We start from the raw sequence: 22837 nt of genomic DNA on the forward strand, positions 1-22837 counted from the left end.
CATAAAACAAAGCAAAAAAAAAAAATAAAAAAAATTAAAATTAAAACCCCGCGGATTTGAACTCGGGATCTGCGGGTCAGTTATCAGATACCTTATCCACTGAGCTACGTAAATATACAAACAAATCGATTGCAATACAAGTATTTTCACAAAACATTTGAATCACCATCTTGTGACTTAGTCATAAAATATGTAAGTGTTAATGTAGTGAGCTGCCGTAAGGTAGGGATTTTGTATATAAATTTCTTATGGCAAGACCTTTCATTCCATAATCTATGACTTTGACCTCCTGAACAGCAAGGTCATGTTAATCATATCCCCATGTTGTGTGAATTCATGTTCGGTTAAGTTCTGACGCTTTGATACTAAGTTGGGGGGGGGGGGCACCATATAGGGTTAGGTAGTCTGTTTCATTCTTGGCTCCATTACAATGTGCTTACTAATCGATCGGAAAGGAAGATATTTACATTTAATTTTTTATTTATTGTTTTGTCAACATTCCTCACAATGGTCTACATCCTTTAACTTGGCTATTAGTGACCAACAATTTAACTAATTAAATCTGAAAATTAATAACAAATGTAACACAAGCTGCATCAGTACATGTAGAATGCCAGAAAGAGCATGTGCACGTGTTAAAATAGTATGGGTGTGAAAACTGGGGACTGACCTGACTAACTAACTAAGGATCTAAAAATGTGGGTCACATACATTAAAACTATGACTTTCTGATAAAGCATATATCAATTTCTAATCAACAAAAACAAGTTTGTTTTATTTAAACTATTTTATCTCTCTAAGACAACCTAATGCAATGGTGACAACTTCCTTACAAATCAGCTGTTCAATAGTCAATCATTTCTAAGATAAATTTTAACAAACTTAATCTAATTAAAATTATATTGTTTTTGGTGTAGCGATCATAGAACCGATTTTTTTTAAAATTGGATTGAAAGCAATATTTCAAAAATTGTTCAATAAGATATGAACAATTGATTAAAGATTAATAAATTGTTACATTATATTTTTCTCCACGCCAAGCTTAAAGTACTTTTAAAAATTGTTTTCTAGACATTTGCGACATGCTTAATCAGAAAACCAAACCATCTTAGTCATATGTTTTAATGTATATAGCCTACATTCTTGTAGAGTAGGTCGTCAATTACACCGTTGCGAATCAGGCGTGACTTTGACATTAAAATAGCTATTATACGAAAGTCAACACAATGAAAATTTCAAACAAGAAAGTAACACCTTTATCAATAACGAATTGTCACAATTCTCAGTAACAATTCTATATAAATATAAAATGGTAGTTCTGCGTGCGATAGAAGCAGAGAACACTGGCATGTTTTTTGGTTTTCAGTCAAAAACTTTTCGACCGCCAAAATACTATCAGGTGTTACTTTCTCGTTTGATATTTCCGTTGTGTTGACTTTCCGTGTACTTGATCATGTAAAATTCACATGATTTACCACTGTGAATTAGACATTCTCTTGCGTACCATTTCATAGAGTACATATACATGTATTGTATGAAATAATGGGGGAAATATATCTCCTATTTCTTAGGAATGTTCTGTGCGGTAGGTTTTTCTAAGGACTAGTTAAATCACCAGTGGAACATGAATTGGAGCTTAAATATATGAAGTTTCACAATGAATGGATATATTCGATCATCTGTGTACATCTAAAATTTATCTTTTTTCTTCTGCAGGATCATGTACATGAGACAAGATCTAAAAAATGTAGATACACGAGAAATAAAACTTCTTTAAAGATAACTAATATAATATAATTATATTAAGCCTATACAGGCTATCTATAGGCTCTTCATATTTGGGAAAATCGTCTTTCAATGCTAAATAAGAAAGTCTTCCGTTTATCTTTAGGCTTACAGGCTTAATGAACACCTTATATGTATATAATCTTAATATTGGAATCCGATCTGAAGCTTGGTAGATCGTCCGAAGAGCCATTGTTATTGATGATAGCAGGCGATAAAGAGATTTGACAGACGAACCACTTATTTGTAACTATGGATTCTAAAAATGTTACATAGAGACAAAAAGTGGTAAAATTTGTCATTTCTCAGAGGCAAACTATTGTTTTCAAAGTCCTTGTCTTTTCCCGTCAACTGTACGACGCAAATAAAGTTCAAATCTGTTCAAATTCGACATTCCGGAATATACAGAAGCTATCAGAGGGCAGATTTCGTCAAAAATAAAATGAAAGATCCACTGATCAACACATTCGACGCCATTTTGGATTACAAGGCGAACTACATTGGGAGCAGGTTCGCGAGCGATCGCGAGCACTTTGGCGAACTCTACCGTTCAGAAGCGAGCACCCGCGAACAATCGCGAGCGCTCGCTCTGCTGAACAGGCCTCAGAAAACAGTGGATAACACTGCCTTTACCATAGAGGAAAAATCACATGTACATTCCAATTGATTTGTCCATATTCTAATTAAGTTGTTCCAAGGATTAAACTTCCTCAAAGTTTTATTGAATTTTTTTTCCGAAGAAAGAATTCTTGCAGACTCTTGTTTGGCAGGAGGCTCTACAAGACCGAATACATTGCCTTTACCCAACTTCATAAGTGTAGGGTAAATAAATGTTTCCAACTTCATAAAAGTGGGGTAAATGCATTTATCCAACTTCATAAGTGTACGGTAAATAAATTTGATCAATTTCTGCAATCTCTGTATTAGTATTTCTTGGTGGTGGTGGTGGTGGGGGGTTAATGAAAAGATATACCTATCAATAATCAGTTGCGCTACTTTTTGTCTTCCCTTTTATTACAATTCGTATTTCAGCAAGCTGCATGTTCACATGTATATTCATCTTAAAATAACTAAATCATCACCAGGCTTTCAAACGGTGAAACCGATTTTTCATTTCTATGCTCTTTACGTTAAAAAACATCACATTTATTCATTAAAAGATTTCGAGTAGGTAAGATTTGGCATTTCTTGAGAGGGAAAAGCTGCACATTAAATAGAACTTTGTCAGCGATATGTTTCATACATGCGCATTTACATGACTGTATTATCACACACACACTGTAAATTCTCACGATGGGTGAATTTTGGAAGGATGTATCAAGTTATTTATTTCATACATTTATTTATTATAGTTAGTAAAGATAGAAACGTGTTCATGACGGAATAAAATAAAAGGATTTTAGAAAATGACTGGTATTTATTTATTTAAGTTTCAGCTCTATGTAGAAGTCTGCCATTGCATGCAACACTTAGAATTCAGTAACAGCCACTGAATTCCGTGTTCTTGTGTCTTATTGGAGAACCAACATTGTGTCTGGCGGAGAAACAACATAAACCTGCTAAGACATGTGACTTTATATTAATCAGCAAGCAAATAAAGAAAGAAAGATCACTTCTTCTGGGACAAAAGGCAAAGGAAGTTCATTGATATACAATATACCATCGTCTGTTAACCATGAGTCCTTCTCACCGATTCTTTCTATGTGTGGACTCAAAACCGGGGTTCGTGATGATTATTATATACATATACCTTGAAGTGCATCATCTCTTAATACATGCATACGGTTTGGACTAATATATCATAACATTGAAATAAAAATCATTAAGAATAAAACAAATTCTATTGTGAAGTTTTGGAAACTATGTAAACCCAATCATTATTTTGTACATTCGAAAATGAACACATATAGAATATAAACAAATAATATCATCAAGAAGTATTGAGGAATTCAAGAATTGACAGAAATACTCCTGATTGTCAGGAGAATGGTCCATGAAGAAAACTGTTTTATGTCTGCCTCAGGAGATTAAACATGAAGTTTTGTAAAAAAAAAAAAAAAAAAAAAAAAAAAAAAAAAAAAAAAAACCCATTCCGTAAATTGTATGATTTAATCTTGTAAAGATTAGAACATTGAGAGTGTGGCCAACATCAACCCCTAAACACACCATCTGTGGAATCAGGTGCCTATGAAGAGTTAGCACACCCTGTTTACCAGTTACATGTGCCATGAACCCTCTATCTCATCAGGTAAACAGAGTAATCCCTAGTCAGAATCAATATGTAAAGAAGCATATAACAATTGGTATGAAACACGTCAGACAGCATTTGACCCAATGACACGTTGTATTTGCATATAAGATCATTATACCAACCATAGAAATTGCAAATTGTTAACTTTAAACGAGATTGGATAAGCCTTCACTTATTTGCAGTAGCCTATCTCGGTTTAAAAGTGATCATACGCAGAACATGCTCTCGTATTCGGAATCAGTTGAGAGAAATAAACGCATGCAGAAGATTATGGAATACTGAAGTCATGTCATTTGTGATAGAGTTGGAATTTATTGTTTGATCTTAACTTCTGTGTTCAATAAAGTAACCGAATATGAAGTATATCGATATGGAAAACTCTGATGTCTCTTATTTTGAGTTCACTGGGATATATTGAATCGGCATATGAATGAAAATGAGTATTGTTAATAGACAAACGTCGATATATTGACAATAATTGTCAACTTAATTGACAAATACGGGTACATGTAACTTATTACTGCATCATTTTTAAATGAAAGTGGACTCTTGTATATTAAAGCATAAAAAAGAAGAGGATAACATAGCAAGTTGTACGTTTTGATGTTGTAGATTTTGGAAACGTTTTGTAATTCGAAAGTTACTTCGGGATATTTGAGAGTCCACATTTGATTTACACCACTTCTCGCAAATGTCGTGGCACATACTCTCGAAAGGTTTCTTCACAAATAAGGAGTAAAATAAGGACTTGGTAGAACATTTGATCGATCCTGCAATATATCTTTGTAATAATAGAAAAAGACCAAAGCTGTTACTTCGTAATAAAAAAAACTAAAACGCAGAACAAGGTGTTGTGTATCGATCATCTGAGAGGTCTAATCACCATATGGAGTTGATGATGAAATACAGGAAGCTGACGACGGAGAAGGTGAAAGCACCCCGTTAGTCACAAAGATGAGTTGTTACATGTAGTAGCAGAAGCAGATGTGGAGGACTCTGTTGTATCTTTTATCTCGAGTTTACAGGGATATATCGAATCGACATATGAATGCAAATGATTATTGTTATTAGATAAAACCTCATCGATATGTCTAAATATTGAGTTGAAGGACATAGCAAGAAATTGTTGTCTTCTCACACAGAGGCTTGTGAATAAACTCTGCTTTATCAGAATATAAAAACAGTTCAGCTAGCAATGGAGCACAATTCGTGCCCACGGCAATTCCAACATACTGTTGGAAGACCTAATCACCAAAGACTAATAAGATATTAAATTCCAGCATATTTTTGTTTTAATCTCAACTTCAGAGTAAGTGTGCGTGGAATCAGAGTGATATTTAACAACGTAATTTTTTTATGACTGGTCACTAGATACAAATATTTCCTTTTTCCATTTTTGTTGAAGAAGGGACTGTCTATGATGTCAAAAAGTCTTTAATTTTCCACGGTGAATGGTCGTGTAAAGTGATGAAAAGTCATACCTTTTGATGTTGTTGATTTGAGAAATGTTTTGCGATTTCAAATTTATTAAAAGTTCTTTAGACGTTTTAGAATCCACATGTGATTTATACCACTTGCGGCAGATGTTGTGACACAGTACGTTTGAAGTTTTGTCTTTCAGAGCTGTTAATATTTTCGTGAAGAGCAACGATAGGGGCTTGGTAGAACATTTTCTCGAAGCCCCAATGTATCTTTCTTCGTAAGGGTATATCTACATAACGTGTTGAACGTAGCCGCACTACATTAACAATAATATATCTACATGAAAGGTGAAGATAACAAACAGTGATCAATCTCATAACTCCTATAAGCAATACAAACCAGATGGTTGGCAAACATGGGCCGGTGGACACACCATAGGTCGGACCAGTTGCCCAGGAGGAGCAAGCAACCTCTGTTGAAAAAGTTTTATATGTACAATCCGTTTCACATTAACAATAGCAAATCTACATAAAATTTTATATTGATCAAATATATTAAAACTTCAATACAGAACATGTAATATAAAATTCCACGTCATATATTGGTGATAAACTTAGGTGATTTTCGACAGCTCCAATCATCTTGTTTGCCCTTTAGACTATGGAAACTACTCGCCTACATTTGCATCGATAAAACTGCTTGGTGGGTAAAGCAATACTTTGGTTGTTACAGAAAATCATTTTTAATGTTTAAACATAGATACTTTAGATATCGTAATGTTGATTTTATTTTGGAAGGCTTCACTTTAAACTATTCATTGATTATTTTATCAATGCATGTAGAAGTTGGTGTAACACCTTTAAAAAGTTAATATTACATTAATATTTCTATCAAGTACCTGAAGAGTGGTGCAAGTAACATGTTCCTTCTTATATATTGGTGTAATTTGTCATCTTATTATCAGTATACATTTACATTAAGTAATTCCCGGTATTGAAATGCAATGCTAAACAACATCAGTGTATTTTAAAACAAGGAATATCTTTCTAATAGTAAGGCTAAAGGTATGTGTTTATATATATATCGTTTTGGGTTTTTTTCGCTTTATGTAGCTGTAATGGTTTTTAATTCTGTTTCTATTTCTATTTTTGCAGCTAATTAATAATTTTACAAAGTGTTTTGCATATTCTTAATTGTAAACCTGAATTTTGAAGACTGGTATTCAATGCCATTTGCATTAAAGATTCATCCTTTGGCCTACATTAATACAATGTCACCTCTATCTTTGGTTTTATCAATTTTCCATGGCGTCGGGATCACATTTTATGGGTATGTCGAATAGGACAGTCTCGTTAATAATTTACATGCATTTTAGTGGAAAGTTATTTATTGAATGTCAAGAGGACTTGCAACAAGAAATTCTTGATGCAAGTTAGGAAGATTTATTATTATGAAGATGATCTAAACTGAAAGTGAAACATTCGTAAATACAAAGTTTCTCACACATATCATACGATAATTTGAGCATTTCATTATTTCAAAATAGATCAAAATGACTTAATGAATTTGGTTCTTACCAGTTTCGAATATTGTAATTTCCCATAAAACAAATGCAAATTTTTGGGGTTTCTCTCTCCGATGAGATTTTGTCATCCTTAACGTTACTGCCCAACCTTTTATACAAGTTCATATATATATATAACTTCCACTCCTAAAACATCTGTTCTGTAACTTACAAATTCTCACTCGCTCTACAAATGCCTAAACTCAGCAAACAACAAACTATTTTCACAAGCCAATCACGTGACACCAAGAACACAACACGGATCCGATGACAATGCATGAATGGATGAGTAGGCAAGTGAATAACTGAATGAAAATGAATTCAACAGGCTGAAATGAAATAGATACATGTAACACCTGCCAATTAATGTAAGTGAATGTAACCCTGTAACATGGGTAATGGTGTGTTTCAACGGCCTCTCCTTCTCGTGATCTGACACAACCTCGAAAACAACGAAGATTTGTATTCATCGAAAAGTGACAATTTCATAGTGGAAAGTAGCTCGTAAATAATTTTGTTTAGACTATTTGTATTGAAGTCAATGACAAGATTTAAAAAATAATGCAAAATACATCAAGATAATGAATGATCAAAACATTAAAAGTGGGGATTATTGTACTTTGCTATTTTCAGCATTTTGTTGAAGATTAAATCGAAATTTTGTATCTGTTTTCCCATTTTAAATCCTACATGTACGGGGGTTTTGTTTTTCCATAGAGATATGACAGTTTCTGTTAACTTTCACGGTTAGGACGACTATATCGATCAGTTCTGCTTTACAGAAATTCGCAGTTCTTATCTCTAGAATAGATATTTGTGTTTTTAATGACATTCTATGGCCCAGAGTTATCTGTTGAGGAAATTAAAATATGATCTTACTCCATTTCTAATATGTATACGGTGTGACCGTTGGACCGAGCAAAGCATGTAATGTCCATTGGAGTGTCCCAAGTGGTAATCATAATTCCGTTAAGTATGGTAGGTTATGATTCATTTAAAAATATATATTTTTAATGAAATTTTCCTTGCACTAAAAACCCAGTAACATCTCAATATTAAAGGGGTTTATATGGGGACAACAGTTTTACAGGATCCGCCTATTCATTGAACGTGGGAAATAAAACACAAGGCGACGTAAACTGTGTATTGTGACGTCACATTTAGCCTCAACCTTTTTTCTCTTTTTCAAAGCAAACAATTATAAACAACAATAAAACATTCCGTATGCAATGAAAAAGGCCGTTATAGAACTAAACAAAATTAACCAATAAATTCAAAATGGTAAAAATGTAACCGTAATTTTATTGTATATTCTTATTTAAAGAAACTCATGAACTTGTTCATCTATTTAGTCGTATTACGGTTTTATATGTAATTATTTGCTAAAACCTGTTACAATGATAATTATACTATTCACTTTGAACAAACTGAGTGTTTAAATTACGAATTGCACGTCAGAGTCTTCTATTATTGGCATTCAAAATAAAACACGAATAACTGTTGAAGCAGGTAATGAAAAAATAAATGGCGGCGCCCATATGGATCACGAAAATTTCAGTGAACGTATATAGAGATCGTCTCTTTTTCTTTTGCTGATTTTGACTTTTTTCTTTTACATACGTGTTACCTTTAGAGCCTTGCTTCGCGGACGGGCCTTCGGCCCGTCCGACCTTCGCTCGGTATAAACAACTATATTCACATAATACTCATTTTTATGTAATTCTACATAAGTTACGACAAACATAATGTAATATCTGAAATGTTCGACCTATTGGTCTGTGTGAAGGGAAGGGTGTGTATTTAGCATTTACTAGGTAGAATTACAGAAATAACCTCCTTATTCCTGTAAGTCTAGTTAGATGAGCAGAAATTCGTGTATACAGAGAAAACGAAAATGTTTGTACAACTGACGCATTTTGTAAGACTAATATATTTGCCAATATTGCACTAGGTGTATCATCCTCACGATGAAGTATGTCAAGATGTTCCTTTGTAGATATTCACATTCTATCCTGATTGTTTCGATGTATTTATGTTTGTATTGATTGTGTCTTACTGCTTATAATGATGTAAGTTTCTGTTCTTCGTTCCGGATGTAAGTTTCTACTGACTTAGTGTCGTTGTTCAGCATGACGCACGTTACTGTTTGATAGGGTTTTTTTTTCATTCGCTAGATGTAAGTAAAATAGATTGGCACGGCCTTATTGTTTTGGATATAAGTAAACTTTTATTCACTTGGTCGCGTTGTTCCGGATGTAAGGAACTTCTATACGTTCATATTCAGGTTGTATTTTTGTTGTTTTGATCTTGCAGGTCCCTATTTTCTGTAAGTGTGGTCTTGTTCCTCTGGATATGTGCATCTTTCTATAGGCTTGGTCTTGTTGATTTATGTGATTTTCTATTTCTATAGACTTGATATTGTTGATCTGTACATGTGTAAGAGTTTATAGCCTATGTATCATTGATCTGCATGTGTGTAAGTTTCTATACACGTATTCCTGTTGATCTGGATGTGTATATGCGTCTATAGAGTCGGTCGTGTTGTTATTAATGTACATAAGTTTCTATAGCCTCGGTTGTGTTGATATGGATTTAGGTAAGTTTCTGTAGCCTCGGTTTTGTTGGTATGGATGTACGTAAGTTTATCTAGCCTCGGATTCGTTGATATGGATGTACATAAGTTTCTGTAGCCTCGGTTTAGATGATATGGTTGTACGTAAGTTCCTTTTTTTATTATTATTATTTTTCAACATTCTGTAAATAGTTCATGATATATCTTCATAATATATACAAGTAATATAGAATTACAGAAGTGTTTATTTCTTTTAGAGAGAGAGAGAAAGAAAGAAAGAAGGAGAGAGAGATAAACCTATGAAAATATTTGGTTCCATCTCTTCCAAATGGCATCACAATTTTCAGTATCACCATTTTTATAAGAAAATGAATTGTGTTTCATAGAATAACTTTAAAAATGATATTGCAAAACGCACACACAAATTTTTCTCTGTACACCTTGCTGTATAAATATAATACTTTAACCAAAGGATGAGGATATTTTGTATACCCATGTTTTTCTTAAGGATGCCTACTATAAAAGACTTCTTTTGTAAAGACTAGTTGACAATTTGTTTTCTGTTCTAAGTAAAGTTCAAAATCAGCTAGAAATGATTGAACACAATTACATTCCCATATTATGTTCTATTGTTTCCTCCTCATTGTGACAAAAGGTACACATTTTTAGTTCACTTTTTTTATTTTAAATAAAAATGAATTTGTTGCTAAAATTTTATTAAGTATTCTATATTGGAACCATTGAAGTTTACTATTTTTTGTTATTATGAAAGGTATTTTGTGGATTATTTTCCACTCAGTATTATCTATTTCAAAGAGTTCACTCCATCTTGTATTGCCTGTTGTCACAGACGAATTTATGTTGAGAAGTTCATAAAAGCCTTTGGACTTTCTACATTTCAGTACATTGTATATGTTTGACATAATGAATGGATTTGCCAACTTTTTAAAATTTATGTTTTTGGAAGACTTTTTAATCCATTTTTGATATGAGTGTACGTAAGTTTCTGTAGGTTCGGTTTTGTTGATATGGGAGTACGTAAGTTTATGTAGCCTCGGTTTGTTGATATGGGTGTATGTAAGTTTGAATAAGCTTCGGTATTCTCTGTAAATTTATAATGCTTTGACATTGTGGATCACACCGTGTATACCCACTGAATTATCAGCACTAAGAAGTTTTGGTATCCTTAATCATTCCATATCAGGCGTGTCAAAAGTAATTTCAAGTCAGTGTTTATAAGGGTTATTTACAAGCTTATCAATAATTAAATCTCAATCAAGTCATCACATTGATGAAGCGATGTTTTTCTTTTGATGAGCGTACATTCTGTCTGTTTTAATGTTCTACATGGAATGTTGACAAGGACACACATGAAAGGGATTAGATATATTGCATTGGTACATGTACCATTTTTTAATTGAAAGGACATCATAACTTAACGTCTTTCAAAATTTAGTGATGCATCCTCTTGTGTGTCCAGGGACCATGTTTACCCTTCTCATAATTTTGAATTCTCATAATATTGATTACTGTTCGTTATGAAAAGAGAAGATAACAAACAGTGATCCATCTAATGAACTTAAAAGCTTTTAAAATTAAGAGTAGGACAAACAAGGAGCTCTGGACACACCAGAGGTTGGATCAGGTGTCTACGAGGGTAAACATCCCCTGTTGACCGGTCACATTTTTCATGAACCCTTTATCTTCATCAGGTAAACAAAGGAATTCTCAGTCAAAATCAGTATGTAAAGAACAGTTTAAGAATTGATATGAAATACGTCAAACAGCATTCGAATTAACTACAGGTTGTATCGGCAAATAAGATCATTATAACGACCATAGAAATTGCGAAATGCTGACTTCAAACGACACTGTTGAAACCCTGTAACAATAACTTATTTGTCAGTAGCTTACCTCAATTTAAAATTTGATCATACCCAGAACATGCACTTGCAAATCGAATCATTTAGACACATGAACATCATATGCAAGTGATATTTATTTCATCCTAAAAGCGATTTGTAACTTGTCTTACCTCTGCAAAATGTTTTTAAAAATAAGCAAATGGTTTACAGCACATCTTTGAGATCATACTGAAGCAACGTGAAGCTTCTGACGGGCAGAAAGCCGTGTTCCGTGTTACATGGTGTAGTACTCTGTTACTTAAAATAGTTTGAATCAAGACGGACTTGAATGTTGGTCATTACTAGCTGAAGGTCGCTTAACCTTCAGATTATTCTTTTAGTTTTATTTTTCCCTTTCGAGGATCTGTACGACTTCATTGCAAACACATAACTCAATATAAGATTTTCTCTATAGTCAGACAGAGAAATTGAAATATTGTACAGCCTTCTTCATAAATATTTAAAGGATTACATTTATCTATATCGAGAAAACTTCCTTGTAGAATAAAACAATGCAGGAGGAATTTGCATTTAAAAAATGTATTGAAAAAAATTGGGGAGCTTTGAAGTCTGAAGTGAAGATGTCCACTGTTGCTGATTTTCTGATAGAGAAAGGGGCACTAAAGATGGAGGAATGGAGAGATTTGAAATTATCGGAGATGGAAGAAGAAAGAACGGAAAAGTTCTTGTTTGCTCTTTGTGGGAAAACCATAGATGATTTCCAGATATTCATAGAAGCGCTTCGTAATGGCAAATATGAGAAATTGGCGTCTAAATTGGAGGATACACGTGGTTACAAATCAAAGAAACGTAAGCATGCTACTCTTCCTCGATTTAAAATATTATGAATGGGTTTGGAATGGTAGACATGTTAGGGCGTATTAATACTTTCAATTTGTTTCTAACGACTAAATATACTTTTGACAGAATTGATAGGAAGTGGTTCCCCATTGTAATTGTAGATGTAAAAGGAGAAGGAAAGACAAGAAAGCTACAGGTAAGCTGCAATTTAATCAATCAATACTTGATATTTCAAATCTACGAAAAAATTTAATCTTTGTACAAAAAAGCACGCAAAAAGCTTATCAAATTCATGTATGTCTGGATCAATACAACAATGTGATATCTTTTGCTTTCATCTTATATACAGTAAAACTCGAATATAGCGAACACGGATATAGGGAAATTACGGCTATAGCGAAGTGAAATCGATTTCCCCGGCAAATTCTTTATATATTCTATATAAAAATCTGCGTTTATAACGAACACGGATATAGCGAATTTACTGATATAACGAAGTAAATATCTATTCCCCTTGAATTAAAAATGAACATATAAATCACCTTTTATAACGAATTTATTTTTTTCATTTTAAACTTGCGATTTTTAAAAATGGTTTTCCATTGCCATAAAGGATCCACACTTATTACGAAATTTCTGTTTGTATTTTTTCAAGAAAGGTTGTTAACACAAAACAATACTTACACATACGTTTAGCAAATATATTGTCGGTATTGTTTACTATTCTCGCTAATCAAATTTGAAATTTGATTGCATTTATTTTATCGTACACTCCTTTATTTGTGTAAAGCAACAATAAATGACAACTGCAATAGACTGTTTGTACAAGTATGTATTGCGCATACTTTTGTTAACATTTTTTCTCTCGACATGTTTTTGCGTGACTTAATAATCAATCAAGATAAATTATCATATATAAATAATGTGTATATTTTTTGTATAAAATATTTCTTCTCGAAAATATATAGGCTTAAGTTCTCTTAGAGACAATACAAACGCAAGAATATCAATTGCCGCTTTCTTATACAACTGATATACATGTAGAACAAATCAGTTTTATAACGAATTCGTTATATTTGAATTATGAATTCGCTATAAACGTATAGCGAATTACGCTTATAACGAATTTTTATAGAATGTCCGCAGAAATTCGCTATATCAGAGTTTTACTGTACGTCAATGTACGTTTGGATCTCTACCTCTATGTATATGTAGTTCATGTGCTGTTATCTTAAATAAACGTCTGAATTTGCTGTATCTCTGATTCCTGTACTATTATCCTTATTATTAACTGTTCACGTAAATCTGGCTCTATATAAGGATATGATTCCTGTAATATTATCCTATCTATGTACTGTTCACGTAGAGCTGGATCTATATAACGATATGATTCCTGCATCCTAATCCTCTGAAAACGGTGAAGATAACGAACAGTGTGAAGATAACAGTGATCAATCTCATAAAACATAGATTAATAACAGTTATCAATCTCATAAAACCTATAGATTAATGACAGTGATCAATCTCATAAAACCTATAGATTAATGACAGTGATCAATATCATAAAACCTATACATTAATAACTGATCAATATCATAAAACCTATAGATTAATAACAGTGATCAATCTCATAAAACCTATACATTAATAACAGTGATCAATATCATAAAACCTATAGATTAATAACAATGATCAATCTCATAAAACCTATAGATTAATGACAGTGATCAATCTCATAAAACCTATAGATTAATAGCAGTGATCAATCTCATAAAACCTAAGATTAATAACAGTGATCAATCTCATAAAACCTATAGATTAATAACAGCGGTCAATCTCATAAAACCTATAGATTAATAACAGTGATCAATTTCATAAAACCTATACATTGATAACAGTGATCAATCTCATAAAACCTATACATTAATAACTGATCAATATCATAAAACCTATAGATTAATAACAGTGATCAATCTCATAAAACCTATACATTAATAACAGTGATCAATATCATAAAACCTATAGATTAATAACAGTGATCAAGCTCATAAAACCTATAGATTAATAACAGGGTAACACAGACCACCTAGAAAATGCAGCCGGGGAATCAGGTGTTTGCATGCAACACATGCACTATTATTCTGTCTATGTAAGCGTCGTGTTGTACCTCTATGTAGTATCTGTAACTTATCTGGAGCTGTTCCCATGGGGATCCAGGTGAGAATAGGTCCTCAGTAACCCTTGCTTGTCGTAAGATGAGACTAAATTGGGCGGCCCTTCGGATAAGACCGAAAAAATCGAGGTACTGTATCACAGCATGTATGCCACGATAAAGATCACTCCCTTTCAAAGATTGTAAGCGTCGAACGTATGTCTAAGTTTTCCAGCCCTTCACCGACGATGAAGACGTCTCCATATGGGCGAAAGATTCTCGAGAGAGACGTTAAACAATATTCAATCAATAAATCAATATCTCGAGCTGTACCTTTGCTATTACACACACACACACACACACACACACACACACACACACACACACACACACACACACTTCTCTGTAAATGCTATACAGGGCTAACCTTCAGGTACCAAAAAGAGGAAGTTTAAAAGAGGGAAGTAAGTACAATTATCAGCCGTTCAAGTCCGAAATGTAAACCTATTGAATGACGTCACAACCTTTTATCATTTTACCATACGTTAATCTATTTTCAAAAATAAATAGAAATAATTAGATCAGTGACTAAAAGTTTTATATTGTAATCATATACTAAAATCAATTCGAACGTCAAATGTCCGTCTTTCCCCAAGTATTGTAAGAATGATGAAATATTCAATGATGTGTATTACATTACCACAAAAATTAAATGTTGTGATTTTTTAAAACAGTAATTCAAAAAGAAATGGAGAAGCAGATTCTTATCAAGGAATACATTGCTGAAAAGTTTGTTATCTTAAAGACCCATCTCATGACCATACGGTCAGTGAAAATGTAGGCGGAGCCTAATCTAAACAGATGTTATTTACCTGGAGTGGCCAGGGTCTACCAAGGTGTTAATTGCTATACCCCATGGCACTCAAAGAAATACACAGAGACAAAAGGTGGTAGAAATCTACCTGTCCTGCTTCTTTTTTTTTTCTTTTTTTTTTTTATAGTTTTGATATACACAGGACCTGTCTCAGTGACCTCTGCAGAGTTTCTGTGGCCATAGTGTTTGAATAATGGTTGTATTCCTAAGGGTAGCTGACACATTCTACACCCCCACCCCCACCCCACCTCTCTCTATCTCTGTCATTGACTCAATGAATGATTTCTGTTATAAATATAGAGGTATCATAATTATAACTTGATGACATAAATTATTTCACTAGGTTACAAGTTTTAAAAATTATTGTGCAAATCATTGTTTGATTTCTTATTGTGTAATCTATAATACATGTACAGATATATAGAGGGAGGGAATTACAATTATATTGAAATTGCATTGTTCAGGGGCCTTTTTAAAAACAATTGAATTACAAGAAAATGGCAGTTGTGGACAGGTCATTGCTATGAAAACTCAGGTATACTGGGCTCCCTCAAGATCTAAAGAATGCCTGTAGATACTGGCTGTTATTGTTATCAAAACACCTCTCTGGGGTAACCCCAGACCACAGTGTCTACAGATGTCACTCCACCTGAGATCTATTGTTAAATGTTTGATTGACAGGCAGCTTACAATTTGGGGGTGTCAACTTAAAATTGGGTCTTTAAATAAGAAGTTTCCTCGTAGGATTGATTGATTGATTAAATGCATAATACATATATAGATCTAATAAATAATTTCTGACTTGTGGCTTTGCTAAATCAATAAAATAATGTAACATTGTCCTCAATCATTTAAAATTTATAGATTCTCAGGGTTTTCAAAAGTCTCGTTTGAAGTTAGCATCTCCCAAATTAATGATCTTATTTGCAAATACAACTTGTCTAATACACATAATACATTGACCGTGACGTGTTAAATAACCATTATTAGCCGCTCTTTACACACTGCTTACTTTTCCTCGGCACCTGATCTCGCTCTAGTGTGTCCAGAGATTCCTGGTTGTCCAGTTTCTAATTTTTTTGTATTCTTTATGGGATTGATGTGATTGATCACTGTTCGTTATATCCAACTTTCATTGTTCGTACGCGTTATTTTCACTTCGCATTTTCGAAACTGTTTGGGGTATTCAAAAGATGCTCACAGTTAGCATTTTGCAAATTATATGGTCGTTATAACGATCTACATTATTAATACAACCTATCATTGGGTCAAATACTGTCAGACACGTTTCATACCGATTGTTAAGCCGTTCTCGGAACACTTAACTCCGTTTACCTGATCTAGATATAGGGCTCACGGCGGATGTGACCGGTCGACAGGGGATGTATACTCCTCGTAGGCATCTGCTTTCACCTGTGGTATATCCAGGGGTCGGTGTTTGCCCAGTTCTCTCTTTTGTATTGCTTATAAGAGATATGAAATTGATCAATGTTCGTTATCTTCGCCTTTCCTGCTCTTCAAAGAAGATACATATGACATTTGCAAACGTTTTATATACGAATTGCCGAAACAATCTCTGATTAGTTTTGATATATAAAAAAGTGAATATATTTACAGGAAACTGTTATTATTTTTGTATTTACAATAGAGAAAATATTAATTGTTTATTTCGTTTGGCTTATATGACTTCACAAGAGTACAAATGAGGGAAAAGAAGTAGTAAGGGAAGCCGAAATCGGATGTAATGGGGAATTGTGGTTTCATTTATTCATTTTTAAGATACGTAAACAACGCATACAACATAACATAATTTGCTTTTTTAAAATAATCATACAAATTGAAAATATTTTTTTAAAAGGCATAGGGTCTATCTTTTATCTCAAAAATGACATCACAATATTTTGCGAGAACAACTCCAAAAAACAAATTTGTAGTGTTAATTATGAGTTATCTATAGCTGCAGCTGATCTTAAATTTCGGTACCTTTTTGGAACATGCAAAACTTCATAATTTTCTTCTGAGGGCGTGTACTTTTGTACTAAAACATTTGTATAAGGAATTAAGAATTATTTTTAACCAGAATTGATGTCTTCCACTGAACCGATAAACATTCTCTACGATGTGTAGGTTTCATGCGATTGAAATCAGACAATTTCTGTTGTCTGTATATATTACATGAACTCTTTAGATAGGAATACCGTTTATCGGGTAATTTTGGCTAGGAGAATATCGGCGAGTTTAGCTCATAAAGGTAATTTGAAATTTTAGCACTTTAATATTTGGCGCGGTTTTATATGACAAGTGTATCATTTATATGGATATAGTTTTTAGCACTATTTTTTTTGCGATATGTTTTATCAAGCCAAATATCTAACATTATTATATACTTTCAATTTCATCTCCTCTTTCTTCTTTAAAAGCTTGCGGGCATATATCACACGACATATGCCCGAAACATTCCGGCCCGCAAACATTACATCACAATTAATACACAAGCAAATAACTACACCGTTATATTTCAAAATGTTCGTGTTTTTCATCTTTTGCTCAGTTAAACCAATAAAGAAATTGATAAAAAGAAATTATTGTTAGTTTCTAAATGAAATTGAAAGTATATAATAAAAAGGTTATAGACGACCTCGTTTTTTGTCGCGGACGGACCTCGCAAGCTCGGACCGTGTACTCGCCAAAAAACTCGGTCGTCATATTTTCCCATACAAAGTCTATAACCTATAATAATTACCCAATATACAGTATATACTGAGCTGAATTTTTTGTTTTAAAGATGTTTTGTTTGTTTAGGATTTGCTCCATATAGAACAAATACAAGCTCAAGTTCCCGTAAACAATCAGAAAAAAGAAAAATTTAGGAAAATTCCCGAAGATATACAGAAAAGGGGAAAAGCTATCAAAGTTGAAGAACCCCAGCTGGTCACCATTTTGCAATTCATGCGTGATAATCAAGAAAAGATGATGAAAGACAATGCAGAGATGAGAGAGGAACAAGGAAGGGTGGCATTTGCAATAGGTACGATGGGTATGCACGTGCAAAATATGGAACTAGAAATGGGGAAATTAAGGGAAGACGTTAAAAGCAAAGGACAGGAGCATATTCAGCTGACTGAGGAAACCGAAAGACTTAACTCTAAAATAGAAGAACAAAGAAAACAAATTGAGACTGCATATTTAGAATTAGAGCGAGTGTTAAAGTCACATGAACGCGACCAAATGAAGAGCGACGAATTAGCCCAGAAATACAAAGAGTTACAAAAGGCAAAAGATAAAATAGATAATGCCCATAAAGGAATACTTGAAAATGTAGGGTCGTTTGAAACAAAATTTTCGGAATTGATGGGGAAGGAAATTTCATTTGAAAACACATTGGTTCATTTGGAAATTTATTTGAGAAAAGAACAGAGGAATCAAGCCTCTCTAGTGAAGGAACTGGAAGAAAAGAAGCAAATGTCCCAAGATGTAGAACAACTAAAAAGGGAAATTGAAAAATTGAAAACGCAAGAGCAGGAGATGAGAAGAAATAAAGAAGGAATGGAGAAAAAGATGCAGGATCTAACAAAAGAAAAAAATGCTCTAAAATTCCAATATGACATTCTTCTTGTGAAATATAATCGAGATAAAGACGAGATTTTTCCTTTTCCCCAGCATTGAAAATTGGGAAAAAAGAACTTTATTTTTAACTACTAGTGTTCCATAATAACCATTTAGAGTTTCGTTTTCGGGAAGCAAAGTTTGTGATCAAGCGTAAAATAGGCTTTACAACGCCTGTAAACTCTGAAAAACTGATTCTGCATAACAAATTGTAATGGGGAACACATTCCTCTAATCGCAGTTTTTTCCCTGCTTTACGTCGTTCATCCGCAAATAAGACATTTCTTTTATAATTCATGATAAAATACAAAGACTAAGCAATCTTTTCATATAAGTAGTATAGTAAGATCTGTTTTAATACGTTGTTCCATAGATATATGTGTGCGTATATCAGTTATTCTCTGTTTGAATTAGTAAAGTAGTCTAGACAAGATACATTTTATGTATGCAAAATTCTATACATTTCTACATCGACATCTATATGTGTAGGTGTATTGGGTAACAGAATAAAAACAAGCATCTTCTGTCAATTATTTTGTTCGCATTGTCCATTATACAAATGAAAAGTTTATCAATATGTGATTTCAAAAGTTATTTACAATGAATCTGTAGATATTTATATAACCTCTCATACATGTCGGAAGTAGCAGTAATTTGCACAAAGAATAACTATTGAGGTTGCTTAAGGAAGGGAGAAAATAACGAACAGTGATCAATTTCATAACCCTTTCAGCAATACAAAATAGATAGTTGGGCAAACACAGACCCCTGAACACACCAGAGGTGGAATCACGTGTCTGTGAGGAGTAAGCATTCCCTGTCGACCGATCACACTCCTAGGCATCTGATCCCGCCTCTGGTATATACAGGACACAAGCAATTATATCGCTCGGGTTCGAATTTACTATTAAAGAGCAGAGGTATATAATTCTAAATATAGAATACCCAAGCTCGTCGATGCAAAAACAATAAAGCAAATTGTATATAATTCTACTATGTATTCTAATGTATTCATACATATTCAATCTACATTACTACCAAAGTTCATCCCGAAATTCCGTATACTTTAACTTATCACAGCCATTTTGACCGAAGCAATTAATTACCAAAAAAAAGAAAAGAAAGATATTAGTACACATAACGATTTATCAATATCAATCCATCATAGTACATAAAGTATGCTAATCACAAGTCTTTATAAAGATAAGAATGTCTTATTTCTATTTTTATCCAAACCATACTAACATAGGTGTTTGACGATTTATAACAATGATGATTAATTTTGGTAGTTTGACTTGTCAAACTGGCTGTGATGAGTTAAAGTGCAGACGGTTTTACAATTTTCAGTCACCTACTCCATGTGACTGAAAATTGTAAAACTTCAGTTTATATGAATTGGGGTACGAAATTCAACTTAGAAATTATATATAATGCTGCACATTATATATAATAGCTTGTTGCAATGCTCAAACACTCTGTTTGTATAGTCATATAATGTCAGGGCTCAGTTAAAATTCAAATAACGAATTTTGCTAAGCCTGCCACAGATTTTGTTTCAGTCCAGGTCCGTGGCCAATAATTAGGCTTATTGACATTGAATGATTGATTGATATATTGATTGATTGACACATTGGTGGATTGAAATATTGATTGATTGATTGAAAATATTGAGTGAATTATTGATTGATATATTGATTGATTGACACATTGGTGGATTGAAATATTGATTGATTGATTGAAAATATTGAGTGAATTATTGATTGATATATTGATTGATTGACACATTGCTGTATTGAAATATTGATTGATTGAAAATATTGAGTGAATTATTGATTGATTGACTCAAACATGCATGAACTACTGATGCTACAACATAACTATCTAAAAGTCGTTGTAGATCATGCATTTCATTACAGAGTGTATGTGATATGCATACTGATGGTTTGTATTGATATGAACATTGTCGTTGAATTGGAAATATGTTTTTATTTAGTAAAGCCATGACAAAGACTGCCAATAAGTGTTAGCGTTCTGTTATATTGAAATAATAGGCATTTTTCCTAATTCATTTCTGCATATCTTGGGAAGTATACCGAATTTCGGAACGAACTTTGGTATTAATCTAGACATGTAATAGGGATTACGAAGGCAATCTAGTGTTTCTAGATATTGCAGTAGAAGACGATCGATTTTGAATACGGATTATTCCGTCTACCTCATCAAGACATAGGGTTCACGCGGGTGTAACCTGTCGGAACGAGATACTTACACCCCTCCAAGGTACCTGATCCCACGCTGGTATGTCCAAGGAATCGTGTTTGTCCAACTCTTTATTTTGCCTTCTTTATGGAGTTATGAGATTAATCACTGAACTCTTATCAACGTCTATGGACCAAATATTGAATGCTGACTTTATGAAAAAATTCGTGAAATTTTTCTTGAATTTGATAATGATTTTTGGCATTATGTGGTGATTTTAATACCGCTCTCGATACGTACAACCTTGGTTTCCAACGATGACTCACAGTGTTAAGTACCAATATCTTCAGAATACTGCACCTACTGAAGATATTGATTGTATTGATGACGGTATACTTCTTGAAGTTTTCCTTATGAAATGTTCGAGGAATAACCATTTCATATGTTTCTATGAGAAGAAAAGGGATCAACTTAGAAAAAATCCGAAAGATTGGAATCACAAAATATACAGATATTTTTGAAGAGAAAAGGCTATTTTCTGAAGTGGTAGGAGAAGACAAATGCAAGGCCACATGATAAAATCAAGTGCTACATTGGAGAAAGCAAACAAAATATTTTTGGAATTTAGAATCACGTACATTTTATATTTATAAAGTGATAAAAAGTGTAGATATTGAAAGACAACATACAGTTGATGATCAGTTTGAAATTTTAACCAAGTCAAAACCCTTTATGGAAATATGTATGTAAATAGGTACTCTGAACTTATCGATTTAGATCTTGATTATATTATTGATCATTCGAAACATAACAAACTTGATAAAAAAAAGCATCAATGATATTGTAGAGAGCAAATATTTGGATGTCTTAAAATATGGAATATTCAAATTACTAGAGAGTGTTGGTTTCACTGCTGAGTAGGAAAAAATTGAATTGGAGCAATTGATCGTATTTATGAAAAGAGAGAATCCCTAATGTCAGAAAAACCTGATATGATTTTTATTGAGTGGATCAAGATTTTAAAAACAAACTTCAAAGCATTATTTCTACAATGCATGCATTCATCTGACCAAATCCACATTCAAAGAGGTTGTAGATTCCACCGCCACGTACTAGTTTCTTCTTAGTGTTGAGATCCTGTTTATTCTTGTTAAAGGGATATGGACACGATATTTGAGTTGAAAAGTTTCAAATTTTATTTTTCCATATTTATTGTTTACAATGCTTAACTAAAGTATTTTAATGGTCAACCAAAATTTGAATATCAGTTGTTGAGTTATAGGCATTCGCAATTCTTTGTTATGTAAACAAGGCGCATGCCATGTTTTTGTTTACATTAGACTGTTTGATAGAAAATAGCGTGTTTAAAACAAAATGAGATGTGCCAAACACTAGAAAATATTTAGTTGTGTTAGGAATTCACTTATAAATTGAAAAAAATCTTCTTTTAAACGAAACTTTTACTAGTTTATTTAACCTATGTAAACAAAAACATGACACGAGCCTTGTTTACATAACAAAGACTTGTGACCTCTGTATCTCCCATGTACCTTGCCTACTGACATTCAAAATGTTGCTGATCATTAGTAATACCTTAGTTAAGCATTGTAAACATTAAAAATAAAAAAAATTAAATTTGTAAAATTTCAGCTCAAATCGTCTCCATGTCCCTTTAAGCAAATTAAAGACATCAACGGCATCAGCATC

At 33.1% G+C, this 22837-nt stretch overlaps 1 protein-coding gene across 2 annotated transcripts in view; it reads left to right on the plus strand.

The window, feature by feature from the left end:
• The window catches only part of LOC125655436 (golgin subfamily A member 6-like protein 7), a 42749-nt gene extending 21798 nt beyond the window's left edge, over positions 1-20951 (plus strand). The window contains exons 1-4 of one of the 2 annotated variants that reach the window (XM_048885716.2): positions 6400-6522; positions 12002-12308; positions 12461-12495; positions 18128-20951. In XM_048885716.2, coding sequence (XP_048741673.2) covers positions 12011-12308; positions 12461-12495; positions 18128-18991 — 1197 coding nt within the window. In that variant the 5' untranslated portion in view covers positions 6400-6522; positions 12002-12010 and the 3' untranslated portion in view covers positions 18992-20951. Of the gene's footprint in view, positions 1-6399; positions 6523-12001; positions 12309-12460; positions 12496-18127 lie in introns of those variants that run through there. The other variant, XM_056144496.1, reaches the window with a different exon arrangement.
• The last annotated feature ends 1886 nt before the right edge of the window (positions 20952-22837 follow it).

The sequence above is a fragment of the Ostrea edulis genome, chromosome 7 (genome assembly GCF_947568905.1).
Source record: "Ostrea edulis chromosome 7, xbOstEdul1.1, whole genome shotgun sequence".
NCBI classification, from domain to species: Eukaryota; Metazoa; Mollusca; class Bivalvia; order Ostreida; family Ostreidae; genus Ostrea; species Ostrea edulis.